The sequence below is a fragment of the Sciurus vulgaris genome (genome assembly GCF_902686455.1).
Source record: "Sciurus vulgaris genome assembly, chromosome: 7".
Lineage (NCBI taxonomy): Eukaryota > Metazoa > Chordata > Mammalia > Rodentia > Sciuridae > Sciurus > Sciurus vulgaris.
The window spans coordinates 77,828,096-77,849,730 of record NC_136467.1 but is presented as its reverse complement, the minus strand read 5'-3'; the positions used below and the strand labels follow the sequence as shown (position 1 = coordinate 77,849,730).

General features: G+C 41.8%; 1 protein-coding gene across 1 annotated transcript in view; it reads left to right on the top strand.

Moving 5' to 3' along the window:
* Positions 1-9,958: 9,958 nt before the first annotated feature.
* The window catches only part of NT5E (5'-nucleotidase ecto), a 55,150-nt gene continuing 43,473 nt past the window's right edge, over positions 9,959-21,635 (top strand). Inside the window, exon 1 of the mRNA XM_079146978.1 lies at positions 9,959-10,373. Within this exon, the coding sequence (XP_079003104.1) occupies positions 10,035-10,373 (339 nt within the window). The 5' untranslated portion in view covers positions 9,959-10,034. The remainder of the gene's footprint in view (positions 10,374-21,635) is intronic.

Genomic DNA, 21,635 nt, shown 5'->3' with positions numbered 1-21,635 from the left:
TGTCACCTTGTGGCAGCCAGGAAGCAGAGAGTAGAAGGGGCCAGGTTCCCAATATTCCCTTCAGGGCACACCCTCAGTGACCTAACCACTACCCACCTCTTAAAGTTTCCATCACCTCCACAGGCTAGAGACCAAGCCCTTAACACGTGATCTTCAAATAAACTGTAACACTGAGCATCCCAATTCTTCCTCCCCAAATCAAATATAATATGAACTGTGTGTATACTTCAGGCAAAACACTGATCACAAATTTATTTGTTTCTCAATCATACTAACAATTCCACTGGGAATCTGCCCCAATTCTAAGCATGAATGACGGCATATCTGAAAAACAGAGTCCACGTATATTACAAGAGTTTGGAACAAAATTAATTTTCACCACAGCACACTGAGGACTTCATATGGAAATAGAATGAACTAAGAAGTTTCTCTGAAATTACACCAAAAATATATAAATAAATTAAAAGTTTTTTTAAAAAAAGTTGTTTCTCTGAACAATGGGGAAACAAATACCTAGGATTAAAGTTCAATAGAAACTTCTGGGGAAAGTTAGGTTATTCCTTACTAAGCAGATGACAAGGTCTCCAGATTTTTCCTTGAAGAGTCACTAACTCTCATATTGATCCTCAGATATAAAATGAACTAAGGATTAAGGATCTTCCTCAATTTCCTGCATATCATTCTTTTCTTTCCTGGTGATTTGGTGAAATCTAAAAATGATTTGTTTTACTTCTTTGAACTTAGACTCCAGCAATGTGAGCTGTACAATGCAGAAGGGGGGATTAGAAGGCAACAGAGATATTTTAAACTTGTGCCCAGAGAAGGAAAAGAGTCCATCCCAAGAAAGTCGTGCATGGTAAAGGCATCACAGAGACTCAACTCATGTCACTCCTGATGGAAGCTGAGGGGAAGGAGGAACTCCATCCACTGTGCAAGGTCTGATGGGGAATGTGGAAAAGATTCTGCTTCTGAACCTGCTGTTGAGTGTGGAGAACAGAGTGAATCAATGTGACAGGGAAGCTGAACATGGAGCCTCTGTCTGTCCCAGGAGAGGGAAGTCCGAGCTGAGTCTGTGACTATGAAAGAGGCCTGCCTCTTTGTGCCCTGCACTTGCTCCAGGTGCCCTGCGCTTGCTCCAGCCCTTGAACAGGTACATGTCGTATGCCCTGGTTTGGTTGGGTCCCAACCCACTCTATTACTTTTAAGTTATATAAGAGGTTAATATATTTGACAATCATCTATGAACACAGACCATGAAAAAAGCTGGAAAAGAGAGCTCTGCACTTCTGTAGCCACCTCAAAAACCCAGATGAAGAGATACTTCTTGGGTATCAATAATACAGACAACAGGACCTAAACATTTTTAGTGGACAGAAGACATTTTTGTGAAACAGAGTTCCAAATATATATAAACAAACTGTCCATCTGTGGGCACTTGGACAACTTATTAAACTTGTTGAACCTTGGTTTTATTCTTACAAAAAGAGAATGATATTTTATCATTAGTTACAATAACCAAGATAAGAAATTAACCTAAGCGTACATCAACAAATGAAATACATAGTTGAACATGTTTCTGCCTTATAAAAGAAAAAAATCTTGTCATTTTTGACAATGTGGAAGAACTGGGGGATGAACATTATATTAATTTAAATAAACCAGGCATAGAAAGACAAATATCGTATGATCTCACTTATTTGTGGAATCTGAAAACAAAGAAACTCAGAAGCAGAGAGTATGGTGGTGACCAAGGACTGTTGATGGAGGGATTAGAGACATGTTTGTCCAAGGATACAATATTTTAGTTAGACAGGAGAAAGAAACAAATTCAAGAGATCTATTGTACAAAACAGTAACTATAGTGGATAACAGTGTACTGTGTGCTCGAAAATCATCTAGAGAGTAGATTTTAAGTGTTCTCAATACCAAAAACAAGTGTGGGAAAACAATGGTAATATCTATCCCTCATGCTTTTGCTAAGACCTAACAGTATATCATAAGTGTTAGAATTCAATTGTGTACAAATCTTGCCTGGAACCTATTGGACATGAATGCTATGGAGCCAATTATTATCCAGGTTAAATGTTACATTAAGCTTTCCCAAAAATAAAACAAAAATCATACAAATATCATCCCTTTAGCAAGTAACCCCAGTGTGCTAGGATGCCTGTGGGCAACAGGTTCCTCTGCCTTCACCATGGATTCACCTCAAAACTGGTCTCAGGGACCCCTCTCTGGGTCCTGAAATTCTAGTGAGTCACCCAATCTGCTGAACAGGGAGATCAAGAAGACCCTAGAGAACAGGAAGCCAACCAGTGCACATTCTTCAAGAGAAGGATCATTGGAAATGGAAATGTCCCTGAGGCTTCCAAGAGAAGCCACAAATGGTCAACAAGATCCTGACCCATCCTGGCAGGCAGATGGTGCCACTCACTAATAGAGAAAAGCTAAAGGAACCAAGAGGCCAATAATCTTCACACACGTCCTCAAGAGTAATCTCTGAGGAATCTCAGTTAACTCTTAAGAGTAGATAGGAACAATGTCAGTTTTGACCAACTTGGTCTTAAACACCTGAAAGGAGAGAACAGTCTAAGTGCAGTCATACATGAATATTTTAAAAGAAAAACAATAGTTTTTTAAATGTAACCTAAGATGTATAGTTGTGTGTTGTTTTGGGGTACTAAGGATTGAACCCAAGGATGCTTAACCATTGAGCCACATCCCCAGCCCTTTTTAAAATATTTTATTTAGAAACAGGGCCTCATTAAGTTGCTTAGGGACTTGCTAAATTGCTGAGGCTGGCTTTGAACTTGTGGTTCAGTTGCCTCAGCCACTGGGATTACAGTCATGTGCCACCATGCCCAGCAAAGGAAGGGTTCTTGTGTGGGAGTGCCAATTGTAATGATCACAAAGGACTCTAGAGTCACAAGTTTGTCCTGAATTAATTTGAGCCTGATCCCATAGACCTACAAATCTTCCTAACCTCCTACATTAATAAACTCGATATGTTTTTCACTAATATAATTATGAGTTACTGTCTTCATGGTTTTCAGAGACTGGCTGCAATACTAATTGCTTTTGTGCTAATTGTTTACAAAAAAAGGAGTGCTTTGCTGTCTTGTTTATTGCTGTCTAAGCATGATCCCTGCCCTAGGTATGCCTTATCCACTCTCCTGCCATCTGTCACTGTGGATCTCTGGTCTGCTCTAATGCTAAATACCCATAACTGTTCACACCCCACCTGACAGAGAACAAGAACTTTGAGTTGTTTCCCCCAACTTCACCCTGTTTCAGAAGAAAGCAGTTTGGTGATGTCTTTTTTCTATAGGAACGGAATGTAGAAATTGATGGTGGGAAACATAATAGTGGTCCACTTGATGCTTTGAAGATTGCCCTTGCTGCTCCACACTGCAACTTATTTTTAAAACGGACATGTTTCTTTATCTTCCTCTCTCCCTGCTCCTCCCTAATCTCAGGGGAAACAGCATTACCTTTCTTCCCATTTTAGGCAGATTTATCTGTCCTTAAGTTCACATCCACCATAGGAATGAAGTAACCCAAACTTTGGGGATGGCACCAGAATATCTCAGGAATGACTATCTCCCAAATTAGCAAGTGAATTACAACTCCAACAGAGAACAGTGGAATGTAGCCTTTGAATCACCTCTTTAAAAGCTCCCTGTTCTGCTGATGGGCAGAATCACAGCCTTTGGGACAGGAGTAACCTGAGTTTCTCCTTTGCTAGCAAAGCAATAATTTTTTTTTTCCTTTTTCTTAAAAAAAAAAAAAAAAAAACTGTTCTCAGATTTTTAATTCATTTTACCTAAATCAATCTATCAAATCTATATTCTTGTAACAGGGCTTCACTTGATGCTTTGACTATATCCTTTATTGCTTTGAAATTTACGTTTTTTTCTTTCCCCCAGTCTTTTCCCTGAACTTCTCCTTGATCTTCTTTTCCCTAAACTTTCTACTCTCTGATCTTTTCTGCAGGGGTTTCAGCCATGTCTAGCATGGATGAGGGAAGGGTTAACTGTCAGAGGACGGCAGTGTGGGCAATAAATCAATTAATTAATAATAAACATATCTAATCAATAAACACACAAGAGCCAGTACTCTTTTCAAATGGGAGGGGGCAAGATGGATTGGGCCATACCAGATCTGGCCTCCAACAAGATGAAGAACCCCACCTTCACCTTTATTTATAGTTACACAGGTGAAGGGGTCCGGACCAGGAGGAGCTTCTTCTGTGAGAAACAGGATGGGGTGGAGTTAGGGAAGCCATTTGCTTAAGGAACTAGCATATCCCAGCGGTGAGCCACTCCCATACAGGGCCACCTACTCCTAGGCTATCTGAAACAGTCTCCCATGACCAGTTCCTGGGAGTCAGACCTCTGTATCCCACTGCTCATCCAAGTCTTGATTCTGTTAGATGTGGATGGCTCCCCACACTTTTCCCTGATTTTATCCTTCCCTAATCTCATTTTCTCTGAACCACCTCTTTAAAACCTCCTGTTCCCCATTATGGACAGAATCACAGCTTTTGAGAAAGGAGTCCTCTGTCTTTCTCCTTTGCTAGCAAAGCGATAAACCTTCTTTTTCCTTTTTCTCAAAACCACGTCCTCATTATTGGATTGGCATTGGAGACAAGGACTGAGATTTCAGTAACAATCTCAGCACATTTAAAGAGAATTTGATTTTTATTGAAGACTTTGTGATAAGATTTAAAAGGGTTCCCATCTCACACACACACACCAACCACTCAAACATATTACCGTTTAGATAGCTCCAGTGGTATACTGGTAAATATTTAACAACTGACTTTCAAGAAAAAAAGTATGCATTTACATACAACCACATATTTATTATGAGTTTTACTGATAGAACTGTTGCACACAATTTACAAATAATAATGAATATACAATACTCTTCATTTGTATTCCATATAACTGATTGGTTCTCACAGAATACTTTGACTAACTTTTGAAGAATTTTGCATCCATAGCCAATCTCTGGTTCAATTCCACTATGGTTTAATAAATATATTTATATACCCACCCATTTTCCAATAAATTAATAAATTTATTTCATTCAACTTGATGTAATTTTTTTTTTTTTAATTTGCCTGTGGTGAGGCAGTACGTCATGGTGGGGAGTATAAGGTAGAGTAAAGCTACTCAACTCAAGGTAGGCCAGGGAATGAAAGAGAGGAAGAGGAAGGAATTAGGGTCCCATTAAGGTCACATCTGCATTGATCTGACAGTCTTCCACTGGGGTCTACCAGTAGAGCCAAGCCAAGGATCAAGGCTTTAACACACAGGCCTTTGGGAGATATTCTAGAACTATTTTATTTTTAATATTTATTTTTTTAGATGTTGATAGACCTTTATTTTATTCATTTATTTTTATGTGGTGCTGAGAATTGAACTCAGTGCCTCACACAGGCTAGGCAAGCACTCTACCGCTGAGTCACAACCCCAGCCACCTTGATGTGATTTTGTTGTTGTTGTTGTTAAAATATCTGTCATTCCACCACAAACAATACTAATTAAATTAATATCTCTTGGCACATACCTGTAATCTCTGCTACTTGGGAGACTAGAGCAGAAGAATTCCAAGTTTTGATCAGCCTGGGAAATTTATCAAGACCCTATCTCCAGATTAAATAAATAAGTAAATAAATAAATAAATAAAAAGGCTGGAGATGTTGTTTAGTGGTGGAATGTCCCTGGGTTCAATCCACAGTTTCACAAATAATAAAAATAACAAAAATTAAGTTAATTAATTAAAACCTCTTTTAGCTTTAGCACTACATATGCTATTTATCATTGATGTGAGTGAGATCTTTGCTGAATCAGATAATAATTATCAAATACTGAAAGACTGTGTCCTCAAATTTTTTGTGTTATTCCCCATATAATGACCAGCGACACTATACCTTTTTATTTCCTTTGCAGTGCTGAAGATTAAATCCAGGGCCTCCTGCAAGGCAAATGTTCTACTTGACTTGAGGAATCTCCTGTGACCTACAAGTGTTTAGTTTATGTAATCTGGTGTTATCTGCAGCAGTATCAGCTCTGAGACAGCTGGAATCCTTCTTGGCTCCTGTTTGTTATTATCATTCACTGTCTTTCAAGCAGATTTTAGGTTGGTGCTACTTGACTTGCATTACTGAAGCAGTTACTGTTTCCATCACTGGGAGGGAAAACAAAGCACATACATTAAACCACTGGGGAAAAATGTAAAAGTCACAATAATGTAAGATTGTAGGACTAGACCATGGATTTAGACCAGAGAAAACTCACTACCATCTGGAGGAGTCAAAGACATTTCATGTTGAACTGAACTGGAACATAAAGGAAGCCTAGACTTTGGCCTGAAGTGGCTGGGAGTAATGGTACAGAGGAAAGTAAACAGGACTTATTGTGAGAGGAACAGCAGAAGATAGAGTTGACTGAACAGAGAGAATCTTTAGAAGTCCAGGTTGTGAAGTGTCAACTTTGTCCAATAAATAATCGAAGACCATCTTAGCTCTGCATGCAAGCAAATGACTTAGGAATGATTTTGAAGCAGAAATCTGGTAGCATCCCCAGGACAGGGATTTCAGAACTAACTGCAGGGCTTTGACTAAAAAACAAATGGCCAATGATGTCATGTTGATGTAATGTAAGATATGATGCAATGGGAAAGCACCTCACCCATGTCTTTTCTGTCTAAAAATCCAAGCTGCTCTGTAATCATGAGAAAACATCACGCAAACCCCAAGAGAGGGACAGTACACAAAATCTAGTACCCTTACCCTTCAAGAGTGTCAAGGTCATAGAAGACAAAGGAAAGACTGAAAAGTATCACAGATTAAGAGAAGACAGCATATACGAAAACTAAATGCATTGTGGTATCCTGGATTGGATCCTGAACAGAAGAAGGACATTAAAGGAAAGGCTAGTGGAATCCAAGTAAAATCAGCAGTGTAGTTGTTAGCTTTGTATTGATATTAATTTTTTTGGTTTCAACAGTTATACGAGTTGCGAACATAGGAGAATACAGGTGACAAATGTGTGGGAACTCTTTGTACTCCTTTGCAACTCTCGTGTAAGTAAAAAATATTTTGAGTTAATTTTTTTTTCCAGTTTTCCTACTCCCATTCTAGCAAGTCTGAAAGGGTGGCAGAGAAAAAACTTGCAAAGCATGACTTTATAGGGTGTTTCAGAAGCAAGGGTCTTGTGCAGCTCCAGACTCTGTTGCCCCCAATCTACATGCCTTTTCCAGGGCAAATATTCACATTCTCTGAGCTTAAAACCCCATGTCTTAAAACCAGAACTTGCAAGGGACATCTTTTCAAAAATAGTACTGGGAAAACTGGATATCCACATGCAGAAGAATAAACCTGGAATTTTACTTTATACCATATACCAAAAAAAAAGCAGAATGAAGCAAAAAATTAAAGAGTTCAAACTATAAAACTCGTAGGAGAAAATATAGGATTATTATATTTGACTATTTTGACTATTATTATATTTGACTATATTGACATTATATTTGAATATGATTTTTTTGGACATAGCACCAAACGCATAAGCAACAAAAAAAAATCGATAATCAGAATTCATCAAAATTAAGTGTTGAGATCCCAGATGTAGCTTAGATATAGAGCACATGCTTGGCATGCAGAAGGACCTGGGTCTAATTCTCAGGACTACCAAAAAAAAAAATCATTTGTCATCAATGACATTATCAACAGAGTTAAAAAAAACAACCCATGAAATGGAAGAAAATATTTTCAAATCATATATCTGCTTAGGGATTATTATCCAAAACATATAAAGAATTTCTACAACTCAATTAAAACATAGTCAAAGGACATGAATAGATATTTCTCCAAAGAAAACATATGAAAGACCAATAAGCACATGAAAAAATTCTCAACCTTACTAATCATAGAAGAAATGCCACTCAAAACTACAATAAGATACCACTCCACATCCCTCAGCATGACTATTGTTTAAGATAATCAGAAGAAAGTAAGTGGAGAAAGGGGAACCTTAATGTATTATTGGCACCATTTTAATGGTGCAGCCACTCTAGAAGAAAATGTTCTGGTTCCTCAAAAATTAAACTTAAAAATTATCCTGTGATCCAACAATTCCACTTCTGGGTGTATAAACAAAAGAAGTAAAGGAAGGAACTTGAATAGATATTTGCACATCATCTTCATAGCAGCATTATTCACAGAGCCAAAGGTATCCATCAACTGATGAACAGACAAACAAAATGGGGTATATACATAGAACAGAATATTATTCAGCTATAAAAAAAAGAAGGCAATTATGACATACTGTGTACAACATGGATAAACATTGAAAACAGTAGGCTCAGTGAAACAAGTCATTCACAAAAGGATAAATAGTGTATAATGGCTCTTAAGGTTGGCACTTAGAATAGACAAATACATAGAGATGCAAATTAGAATGCCAGGTGTTAGGGAAGGAAGAACTGAGGAATCATTGATTAATGGTTAAAAGTCTCAGTTTGGGAAGATGAAAAAGTTTTGGAGATCAATGGCAGTGGTATAAACTTAATGCCACTTAAAATGCTTAAAATGGTTAAATAGCAAATTTTATGTTATGTGCATTTTAGCACCATTAAAAAAAAAAAAAAAACTTTTAAAAAACAGAACTGGCAGCCAGCCTTGTGGTGCACGCCTGTAATCCCAGTGGCTAGGGAGGTTGAGACAGGAGGATCCCGGGCTAGCCTTAGCAAAAGGAGGCCCTAAGCAATTCAGTGAGCCCTGTCTCTAAACAAATTACAAAATAGGGTCAGGGATGTGGCTCAGTGGTCAAATGCTCAATCCCCCGTACACCCCACCCCCCAAAATAATACACACACACAGGACTGGCTTGATGTATTTTGGAGGAGTGTGAAGATTACATATGTTATCCTACAGAACATCAGAACACCTAGAGGGAACCCAAACTAATTCTCATTCCCATTTCTTCCCAAAGTTGCTAGAGTATTCGTTATATTTATTTTGAGCCCAGGAATCAATCCAAGGACATCCAAAGAGATATTCTGCAGCAATTTTAATTCGATGATAACGAGGTGTTTGTTGTATGTACTCCTATTGCCTTCCGTGCCAAAAGCTTTGCATGAAACACACACCATCCTTAAAACCTCAAAAGTAGGCCAGAAAAGAGAGATTACTAGAAAAGCAAAGGACAGCAGTACGCCCACAGAGCTGTCCGGGTACTCCTCCACTACACATCCCGGGTCCCAAGTCCGCAGGATCCGATTAGTTTCCCGGAGCTGTTCATGCAGTGCCGCTGTCTTATCACTAAGGTTTTAATTGCAAATAAACGAGGGACTGCATCCCAGTTCATTCTTAGCCTCTGAGACTCCGAATCTAAGCAATTTAGACTTTGTGCGCACTCAAAACTACTCAGAGCGTCACATCGCACAATGAGCTTTTGGCTTCCGCAGCCCCAATTGCAAAGCGCTCCTCTTCTGCCTGGCTCCTTACTCTCCGCCCCACCCCACGCACACCAACTTGCTCATCTTTCTTTCCGCCCCCTCTTTTCCCTTCTTTTGCTCGTGCAACCACAAACCCAACACAAACATACATTCTCGCACAGAAAGCCGAGCCTCCAAGAGGCGAGGATCAGTGAGGATTCCCACACCTGAACGACCCCTCCAATTCCTAAGGCGCACGGGGTAAAAAGAACACCAGCAGTGGGGTTGCCGGTGCCCAGGCTCCCTCTGGAGCCCGCTCACCTCTCGGAACAACTTCCTCACTGTTCCTTTAGGCAGCTCTTGCCAGCCCCTAGCGGCGCCCGGGGCCGCTCCAGGTGCCAGGGTCGGATCGGGTGACAGAGCGGGCGTGCGCCTAGCCCTCGGGGTGTGCCTCGGGGCTGAAGAAGGGCCCGCCCCGCGCCCCGCCCCTTCAGCCTGGGCGCCTAGCCCGGCCCGGGCAGCTGGCCTGCACTCGCCGGCACTCGCCGGGTCAGCCCGCACTCCCGCCGGCTCCACGCGCCGCAGCCATGGGTCCCCCAGCTGCGCTAGCGCCGGCGCTGCTGCTCCTCGCGCTGGACGCACTGCTGTGGCCCGCAGCTAGCGCCTGGGAGCTCACTATCCTGCACACCAATGACGTGCACAGCCGGCTAGAGCAGACCAGCGAGGACTCTGGCAAATGCCGAAACGCCAGCCTCTGTGTGGGCGGCGTGGCGAGGCTCTTCACCAAGGTGCAGCAGATCCGCCAAGCCGAACCCAACGTGCTACTGCTGGACGCCGGCGACCAGTACCAGGGCACCATCTGGTTCACTGTGTACAAGGGCTCCGAGGTGGCGCACTTTATGAACGCTCTGCGCTACGATGCCATGGTAAGACAGGAGCTCCCGGGGTAGGAGTCCCAGACCCAGAGGGTTGCCAGATGGAGAAGGAGCCCGTGGCACAGCGTCGCAAGCCTAGGACCAGGACGCAAACAGATGTGTGGATAGAGCTAAACTGGCGGATTGGTTGAAGACGATAAAAGTCTTAAGCTGATGTATGGGTGCTCACTATGAGATGGGGGTATTTACAGGAGCTGAATCCCTCTCTTCCTATCAGGCTTTGATAGTTTTTGAGGGCTAGGAGCTGAATAGGGCTTTCACGCATTTCTCTCATCTACTGATAGATTTTTCAAAGAATGCCTTATCTCAATTTTATTGCAAGGGAAGCTGAGAGTCAAAACTGAGTAAATAATGCAGGTCACCAGCCCCAAGAGGAAATCAGTAAGAATGGACACCCAGTCCTTTGACCCTGAAGCTTGAGCATAATAAACTCACAGCCTTGAGTAGATTTCCGACTCAGCTTCTTTCTCTGTGACCTGGGCACGTTATTTACTCCCTGTGTCTCAGTATACATCCTAAAAGCATTGTCTGTACATAGTATGGTCTCTAGGAATGTTGTTTGCCAGACACTGCAGTGTAGGTTCAAAAGAAAGAAACTTCAGAGAGGACCAAAATGCTGAAACGCTGAGATTTTAATAAAATCAGTTTGATAGCAGAGATTTAGAAAGAGAGGCCAACTTAAGAGACCGAGACCAGTGGCTCTCAAAACGTGAAGAGTTTGGTCCAACCTCCCAAATATTCTGTTAAATTTGACACCTTGTTTGTTGGGCCAAATTGTAGAAAAGGGGCAAGGCCGGGATTACACCGTAATAAGTAAGTATATATATATGGTGCTGGCTGTTTTAAATCAAGACATCGCCTAAAAAAGCCTACAATGAGAGGATTCCACCAGACTGGTAAAAACAAACAAAAAGCTAGAAACAAGAGAACTTAAGAGCTTTGAAAGAGGAAGAACAGAGCAAAAGCCCCAGGAATTTGTGAAGTCATGTGTGGAAGGGAAAGGAAGGTGTGGTCCAGGCTGGGATGCAGAAGGCTGACAGTAAGTACACTTTGCACAAGAAGAGCTCAGGGGTCAGGAGAATACAATATCCTATTTTTTCCTCTGAATACTTGGAAAAGATGATAAGAGGGCAAGGTTGTTTAGTTGTACCCCCACCCCAAGAAGAAAGCTTATTTTGGAGAGATGAGGGAAGGGGAGAGAGTCCCCTTTGTTCCTATCATTCGTTGAGATTATCAGGGATACCCAAAGTGGCAGCCACTCAAACAGATCCCTAAATTTCCAGAGTTGGGAGCTGTGTGCTCACCAGAATCTGTGTCAAGAACTCTCTGTTCTCTTTGCCTTGCATTTTCCACAGCTAGACCTGCCTGATGTTTTGCAAGCAGTAACACCAACATAAATATTTATATAATTGAATTGTTACTAGTTTAAGTCTCCACTTCCTGCCAGAGGGGTAGAATAAACCTTATATGAGTTTGTTTTGATTTCATACGTAAATGACAGAAAAATTTCTTTTTGTAACATCCTTTTCTCCTCCGTTATGTAAGCTCCTTTTGGTGGAAAAAAAAAAAAAAAAAACCTGAAGGGTTCCTATTTTCCTATAATATTTCCCTCTTTAAACCATAGCAAGCTCATGATGTTTCTCCTCATATCAAATGTTGACAAGGCACGTGAGGCTAGAGTGATCTGCTACAAGTTACAGCCCATCTCCTTGTGAATGTTTAGCATACTTTCTGTAGAATGAAATTTCTTTCAAATATCGTTCAGAGTAATCGCACTGGGGTCTGAGGAAAAATAGGCTCCTTATATAACATTGGCAGGGGGCAAAGTGGGGAGGAGATTGAATGGCAAGGTTGATGGCCATGTTCCTGATAGCTTTGCATCAGGACTTGCTCTGCACAGTTTGATTGTGGGTGTGATTTGAACTGCATAAAATCCCAGTTCTTTTTTTTTTTTTTTTTTTTTTTTTTTTTTTGTAGCAGGATTGAACCCAGGGGTGCTTCACCACTGAGCAACATCCCCTGCCTTTTTCATTTTTATTTTTTATTTTTTATTTTGAGGCCTTAAATTGCTTAGGGCCTCGCTCGGTTACTGAGGCTGGCTTTGAATTTGCAATATTCCTGCCTTGGCCTCCTGAGCCACCAAGATTATAGGTATTTGCCACTGCATGCAGCAAAATCCTGTTCTTATAGTGTTAAAACATGTGATACAGTTCTGCTGTATTTCATCTTTGAGATTTTTTTGACTGTCATCTTGCTAATATTATACTAACCTTCGGAGAATTTATTGTGTTCTGCTACAAACATTTCCCCGTTGTAGGCACTGGAGTTTCTGATCCAGGTAAAAAACTGCTGTGAAGGGGCATCTTCAGTTTCCTATAAACTGGATGTGGTTTACAGAAGCCACATCTAAGGACTCAAGGTTGTGGAATAAAGGGAAAGTCCCTGGAATCTAGCTTAATCCCAGAAGTACCTAGAGCAGGAACCTCCAAGGAGATGGAGCTTTCTAGACCTGCTTTGGCCCCGTTAATGCAGCCAGAGTACTTCTGATGGCTGTGGAGACCTCAGGACAAACCTGGGGACCCCAGGGACTGGGCTACTTGTTAGAACACTAGGTGAAGGATGCAAGTGTTGCTAGTTGGTGCAGCTGTCTTAGTGGATCCCTGAGGAATGTGGAAGAGAGAGGATGCACCAAGGTCATACATTTAGCCCCGTTACTTCACTGAGCCTTGTGCTTCTTAATGTAAAACAGGAATGATAAACCCTGCCATGTAGGATTTTTGTGAGAAGTACATGATAAAATCAACGCAAAAAGCCCTACCCTCCTGGTGGCTCGTGGTAAGTGCTCACTAAAGCTTAGTTCCATATGCCCTAGGGGAAGTTGTGAGGAAGAGAATGTTTGAATTTGGATCTGTCAGCTCATCTGGTTCTGACAGCCTGGCACAAACCACCACCTGACTCTACCATCTTTCCTAAATCCCATTGTCTAAATTATTCTTAATATTTACTCATTGGGTAGACATATGAAATCTCCTCAAAGCATAAAACCAAAGGGACTCAACTCCAGAGGTGAGATTCTCGCCCATGGACTGTAAGAAAGATAACTATCAGTGGGTCTTGTGGGCTTCCCAGAATGGTGGCCTTTTATTTACCTGGTTCCTGCTTCTGAGGCCCTGGCTGCTGAGCCCACCTTCTGTCCAAATAGCTCCCAAATGCTTGACCCTGAAGCCAGGGTGGGAACCATGTCCCCTGCCTTTACCTCACTCTGGGAACAGTTAGATTGAATAGGCCTTTGGCTGCAATTCCCACTTCCTGCATAGGCAGCCAATCTAATGTGTTTGATTTGTACGGCTTTGTTTCTGTTGTTATAGAACCTTTATGCGCTTTCATTTTAAAATTATATAAATAAATAGTCCTGTTAGCTTTTTCTGTTTCTTTTCTCCTAACTCGCTTTTGCGATTTGCTCATATCACTGTGCGTTTACCATACCTATCCGACAATGATATCCTTCATTTGGTGTAGTGGAATTCATCTTTTTTCCCTTGTGGTTGGTGTTTTGAATGTTTGTGTAATAGTTTGCCAATTTGAAGCTTGCATTTCCAACATTCCTCACTGGAAATCCAGAGATTGCTACTATTCTCCTTGCCTTTTAAGAAAATAAAAATATGCTGGGTGCAGTGGCACATGCCTGTATCCCAGCAACTCAGGAGGTTGAGACAAGAGGATAGCAAGTTCAAGGCCAGCCTCAGTAAATTAGCAAGGTCTTAAGCAACTTAGTAAGACCCTATCTCAAAATTCAAATACATAAATAAATATGGCTGGGGATGTAACTCAGTGGTAAAGCCCTTCTAGGTTCAATCCCAGTTCCACAAAAAAAGAGAAAAATAAAGAAATCTATAATCTTCGGCTATGCCAGTCCCCTCAGGGGCCAGCAGTTTCTCACCTGCATAATGAGAAGTTTGAACCTTTTGTCTCTGAGGCTGTGTACATCTCTGAACAACTGAACTTTGTTTCAGTGAAATGTTTCCATTCATGAAGGGGCTGCAATATGGGCCACAGGAATGGAGGCAGGAATCTGCAAGATGAACCAGCCTGGACCAGAGTGAAGAGGCAGAAACCAAGGGAGATGAAGTTGTCTAAATCTTACAGGCCACCTGAGAAGTTAGGGCTCTGCTGTTACGGTAAACTGTGGGGTTTCTGAGTAGAGGGTGACTAATGTAATAAAATATGACCATTTGTTCCTGTCACAGAGCTCCTAACAGCTAAAAAATTTCCTAAGTGGTAGAAGTACCTTGGTATTCATAATGAACTCCTTTGATAATACCTGAGTGTAGGCTAATAAGGTTACTTAGGGTAGGGCCCATGGATAACCTCAGGATGGGGCTAGTCATGAGAAAGACCAAGCAATTAGAGGTGTAGAGAGTTGGAACTTCCAACCTGATGCATCAACCTCCAGGAGAGAAAGGAGCTAGAGACCAAGCTCTGTAAAAACTCTTGACCAAGAAATAGTGGTAACGATGCATGCGAAGTCCTTGGCACAATACTGCCCACACTGAGGCATCAGTAGTGCTGGTTGTGCTCACCTGCTGCTGGCAGGAGTGGCTCAGGAAGGATATCAATGAAAGGTGCCTATGGGGGTTTAAGCATGGGGCTCTGGGAGGGTAAGAGGCTTCAATACTACCACACCAGTGTGCAGCCTCCCCTGCTCAAGCTCACCCCCACCCTTGTCTGTTTTCTGTTGCTGTCACAATTCCCAACACTATTAGGAAAAGAAGGATTTTTTTTTTGTTGTTGTTGTTGTTGTTGTTGTTCACAGTTCTGAAGGCTGGGAAGCTCAAGATCAGGCTGACCACATCTGGTGAAGTTCTTCTGGGATGGGGCTATCTGCAGAGCCCGAGGCATAGCAGGGCATCACCATGGCGAATCATGTGAGAGACAGAGCCAAACTGGCTTTCATAACAGACCTACTCTGAACCCATCTACCATGAACCTATTAGTCGATGAGTGGATTAATCCATTTATGAGAACATCATCCTTATGACCTAATCACCTCAGAAAGGTCCTACCTCCTAATAGCACAATGGAAATTAAATTTCAGTGTGAGTTTTGTTGGGGGCATTCAAGTCATTGCGTCCTCTGACAGCTGAGGCCTGCTATTTCAAACACTGAAATGCAATATCAAGGCTTTTCCCTGGACTTACTGGACATGCCTGGTCCTTATGGGACTGGAGCAAACAGAAGCAGTGGAGACGGGTCTGGACAGGTGTCAGGACACCAAGTTTTACTTTTCAGCTCTTCTGTGCATCAGCTGTGTGAATCTGATGTTGGATTCCTCATCTATAAAATGGGAAGGTTGGAGGGGGTGGTCTCTTGATGTCACTTCTCAGCACCTCGGCCCCTGCCCAGCCCTTTCTCTTTAATCTGCCCACATAGCTCAGCTTGTCTCAGAACTTCATTTAAAACAAAAATCTAAGTTTGGGCTGGGGAGATAGCTCAGCTGGTAGAGTGCTTGCCTCGCAAGCACAAGGCCTTGAGTTCAATCCCCAGTACCGAAAAAAAAAAAAAAAAAAAAAAAAAAAAAAAAATCTAAGTTTGCTTGACAACTTATTTCTCTTCACAGTTACTTTTATTATGTTCTCTTTCTTTTTCTTTGTGGAGAGAGTGGGGAAACAGCTATTTTCTTGTGGAAAGAGAGCTTGGATCTTCTCCCAGGTACCTTCATTTGTTCCTTGTTTCCCAATGAAGGGGCCCAGGATACTCTGTGCAGTGTTGCACTGTTAATAACAAAAAATGATGGCCTAAGGAACAAGAGAGGAGCAGCCCAGTTTCAAGCCTGTCATCTTTGAGACTCATTTATTCATGCAGTCACAGATCTTCATTCAGCACTACTATGTGCCAGGCTTTGTGTTAAGTGGTGAGGATGGTGAATGAGACCTGCTCGTGTGAAACCTACTGTTCAAAATATGGTAGAGGTGGCCATGCCCATTTGAGCCCTTGGTAACCTCACAGAGGCTGGGTAAGAACTTTAAAGGAGAGGGAGAAACAGCATAGCAGAAGTGATTGAATTCTAACACTTGTACATGGAAATGCCTCAGGTAAAGTTCTGGTCCATAAGCAACACAACAGGAAGCTTTCCTCTTTACCCTTTGTGCCCAGATCATCAGGGAGCAAGTTTCTTCTCCTCCTCAAATAACTAATTCCTATGAAAGGAGAAGTCATCTTATATTCAGGTGTCACAAGTTCTCATATTAAGGAAACTCCCAGAATTACTTTTATCTTCAATAGCAAAGTTTGGGGGAAGGCAAATTAGCGATGCTAGCTTGGGAAGCTTGACAAACAGATCTTCATGGCAATCATTTTTATTCGTTCGATTGTTTTTTTGGTTTTCAGTTTTGTTTTGGTTTTCCCCAGTGTTAGGGATCAAACTCATGCAATAGGATTTTTTTTAAAAAAAAGAATGGTGGGAGGAGTAATTATTGCCAAAGCTCAGATTTTAGAAGTCGCCAGCATCTAGGGGATTGTGGTTTTCCACACCTCAGAGATGGGAACAGCTCCTACCCCATCAGGGGCTGGGACCACAGGCCTCTGCTTCTTTCATTTCAGTCAGAGTTGCAGACTTGGGTTGGATGAGACTGGGCTCAGGTTGAGGGTAGGGAGGAGCAAAGCAGCTTCTCAGTTCATCTTGTCCTTGTCCTAGCATCTGTGTTTTATTAACTGAAAATGGAAAAGAACCAATAAATATTGTATTGGCAGCTTTCTGAACTCCACTCACAAGTGCATCTGAATGCTGTGTAAATTCCTTTAGTGTTTTATTTCCTGCAACCCCATAACTAGAATTTGAAATTTATTTTGACACTTCTTTTCTCTCACTTGAATAATTGATTCAATATGTAAGCTGAACATTAGCTGGAGCCCTCAAATCCCTCAGGAAGGTAGTTAAGTCTGTAGGACCTTATTTAATTGAGCAGAACTTCTAAATGTAACAGCAATGTGCACATTTTGTATATTCTATATCGGTTCTTCTCAACTGATACAGAAAAGATGAAATGCTTTCTGTTCAGTATTTGTTGGTTCACCCTTTCAACAAGTATTGGTGAGCAGATAAACTAGGTTGAGCCCAAGATCTTTTCCGCCATTCCATGGGAAGGCACTCTCACCTGCCAGAGCAACACACCCTGACCCAGAACTGTGGGGACAAGGGCAGCCCAGCATCAGATGGTCCACAATGTCATTTATCCATCAACCAAAACAAGCATAATTTGGAATCCTTCCATCTCAAGGATGTTGTTGAGCACCTCTGATTGATTAGCAAGTGAACCCCATTGTGTAACAGTCTAGGCTCACTCCTTAGGTCTTAAATGATAGGGCTGACTGCAGCCTTCAGTCCTTTACAAGATGAACTGGTATATAAGTGACTAGCCAAATAAATGTGCCTTGAATTTCTGACATATAGCTTTTTTACATCATTGCAATTGATTTCTGTGGATTAAAAAAACAAACTTTTCTTCTACATGAAGCATACCCCACAGCTCTTAAATCAAGTCTTCTTGGTTTTCCGACATGTTTAAACCTCTTGTCTTCACTCATTCATTTTCTTTCCCTCATTTATTTCTATCATTGGTGTGGTTTGCCTATGAACGTTCCCTGAGCCGCCACCTGTTGGTGAAGCTTGTCTTCTGAGCTTGATGAGCAGCACGTGCCTGCATCCTCTCACACATTCCTCCTTACAGTTCCCATAGATTATGTATGCTTGAGTGGATGCATGAATGGAGGGTGGCAGGAGGTGGTTGTGCTCAAATTATTCTGGCTCCCTGTCTGCCCTTCCAGCTTCCTGAGGACAAGGACTATGGCATTGTTACTTGGCACTCTAGAAACTAGCAAGAAGTTAAGTGATACCCTTTATTTCCATGCATGTACATTAGCAGGAAGTTTGGCAGAGTAGTTAAGATCCCAGCTGCTAACGCTTTACTTACCTTGGCTCAAATTTCAGCTCTTCCACTTGCTAATTGTAGGAGCTCCATGCCTCAATTTCCTCATCTATGAAAAGAGGAACTAAGAGTATGTACCTTACAGCCATGTAAGGATTGAACAAGTTACTACATGAACAAGACTGAACTGATCATATAGCATAAAAGTCTGAACTATTAATATTTCTTCTTACCATACTTTTTGCCTTTGAAAAAACATTATTTTTTGAAATTCTCTTATTTAAAATTTTTATAGTCCTCTGTGAACAATAGATCAAGGCTATGAACCCCCTTTCTAATTCAGATATGGGTGTCCTTTGATAGAACAATTAATTGGTCACCTTAGCAGATTTCCAAAAAAAGAAACTTTTACAAAGTTCCATCTTCTTGCTAACTTCCACTGTGAAATCTAAATGATGATCACGTACACATACACTAGCAGTGCACACAGAACAGTTCAACCAGCTGTTTCCAAAAAAATGTTCTCCATTCACTAGCAAATGCTGGTAAGATATTAGTAGAAATATGAAGGTAAGTTACAAGTTTAAACATGGGGAAAGAAAACAAGAGAACCTGGGCGATTGTCCAGAGTAGGGTTGCTGGGAGGTCAGGCTGCGAATTGGGATGTAGTCGGCTAAGCTTTTCACCTGTTTCCTAGCAACTCGGTTTCTCTCATTTTACCACAGAGACATGGCCATTTACCAAGTTTATTTCACATCCTGCCTTCTGAAAAGGTTTACTGCCTCACACATCAAATCATAGAGTAAAATGGAGTGGGTGGAGTGAGTAGTTTTATTACTCATTTAGTAAACATCTTCTGGGCACTGGCCCAGCATTTGTCTGGTGTCACCAAGGGTACAGGGGCAGTTGATGTGTGAACAAACTGCCACAGAGAGGACAGGTGCTATAAGGGACGAGTGTGCAAGGCATAGTGGATACACCCAAGATATGTGTCATGGAGGTCTCCAGGAAGCAGCTCAGTGCGTCTGGGGATTTTGTTTCTGGAACTGAGGGCACCTGAAGTTTAGGCCAAAAAAAAAATAATAATAATAATTAAAAAAATAATGCAGCTCAGGACATCACAGGGAATCAGGGAAGGCCTGTGTGGCTTCCAAGGACTCATTTTGCTGGGAAGCAGGAAGCCCCGGGGAGACTTAGAGGAAGGCAGGGGTGTGTTTTGAGAAGTTCATTCTGGTGGCCTGTGGTGATGGGGTGCATGCTCTGTGGACCTGTGGCTGAGGGACTGGCTAGAAGACTCTGGAGCATTGTAAGTGGGGTGACACAGCAGAGCAGGCAGTGGGAGCATAGTGGAGAGACCACTGAGGGGTGAGGCAGGAGCAGAAGCACCAGACTTTTTGGTCAGGGGACGGGGGTATATAAAGGATAGGCTTCCCAATACTTCTCTGCTTCTCCAATGTTTCCAATACCTGCAATGACGGGTCTTGAGTGTCTCCTTCATGGGCTCACTAGGTGGTAAGTGTTCTCTACTGATGGTTGACCTGACAGGGGACTCTGGCCAGTGCACAGAGTGGGGTGGGGAGCTATGGTGACAAAGGGGGACAGGAGCAGTGACTACAAAATTGCTCCAGTCAACTCCATAAAGTATCTTCTGAAACAGGAAAAGTGGGAGGGTGTGGGTCTCTGTCCCCACTGCCCCCTCCCAGGCCTGCACATTTTCACAATGTCTGTAACCCACTTTGCTTTGTTTCAAGCTGGGAGGCCAAAAATGAAGAGGGGAGTCTTCTCAACACTTGGAAAAAGTCTAAATTTCTGATAACACTTGGAGTAAAAATTCTGCTGCAGATCTAGGCAAACTGACCACTGGGGCTGCATAAGGAGCTCCTCAGAGCTAGGTCACTGGGCCCTCCCCATACCTATATTTGTTTGGGGACACACACTACCCAGCTGAGAAAGCAGGCTCTGTCCAAGACAGTCTAACTGCTTCTTGGCCTGTGAGGTTTGCTCAGCTTTTGGGGTTTTGTGGCTTGCACAACTTTTATGGTTCAGCTTCCTGCTAAAATTATTTTTCTGTGGTTCTTATGCTCATTTATCAAAGGCTTTCAGAGTAGAACTCTATCAGTGTGGTGCCTGAGACAAGAATGACTATGTTTTGTGACCTTTTTTTCTCTACAACACATACAGAAAATGATATTGTATAGAATTTTGGATCTCACAGATGAGGCCACCTAGACCAGGGCTTAAGGCCCAATAACTCCAGAATTAATTGTTTCTCCCTGCCAGTTCTTTCTTTCTTTCTTTATTCATTCAATGACTATTCACTATAGGTTTTCTTTTATTAAGTACATTTTAAATGGGTTTTGGGGATGAATTAATGCATATCGTTTAATTATTTAATAATAGAGAAGTTTTTGGATCAATCACCTGTAACTGGTGAAATCAGGAGATTTCTCTAAAATATTCCAGAATAATGAGAGACCTTTGTGGAAAGCAATCCAGTGGCCACTGACCTGTGTCCCCTACTGCAGGCTATGCCAACCAGCATAAGGCTCAGGCCTTGATCCTCATTCTGTGTAAGCCACCAGCACTGACATATTCTCACCTTAAGTGTGTTTGTTTCTCTTATTTCCACCCTGAGCTGATTCTCCTCATTTCCTGTCCATTTACTCAATACCAATGTTGAGTATTTATTTACAGGTGAAAAGAATGGATGAGTAAATGGCAGCACCACCTCTGCAGAACTGTGGGAAAGAAAAAACATAGATGTTGACCCACTGACTCAGAGGACAGTGTGGTCAGGTAGCAGTTTCAACATGACTACTGCCTCTGGTTGTACATCCCATCCACACTGTTTATGGATCAAAAGTGGTACATAGAGAAAAGTCAGAAAGACTTTTTCTCCTTGTTTAAAAGTCTTGCCTTTAGTAACTTTTTACTTGCTAAAGATCTATTTTACTGTTATTAAAAGCCAAGAAATAGATAACATAATTATTTTCTTAGTGGAAGGATAGAAAATAATTTTATCTCAAGTGCCATCTCTAGTTGATTGACAGTTGCTGCCTGCATTGTCAGAATAAGAAGGATGGTAAGGCTGCTTCTAAACTCCATAGGAAAGACAGCTCAAATCCATTGGTACCTGCCATGGACAGAAAAAAGGTGCATAGAGTCAGGTATCTCTCATTTAATTTGGCATTCAAAATATGATAACTGATTTTTTTTTGTGGGGGTGCCAGTACTGGGGTTTGAACTCAGGGGTGCTTTGACTAAGGTGCTGAAGGTCTTGCCAAGTTGCTGAGACTGGCCTCAAACTTGAAATCCTCCTGCCTCAGCT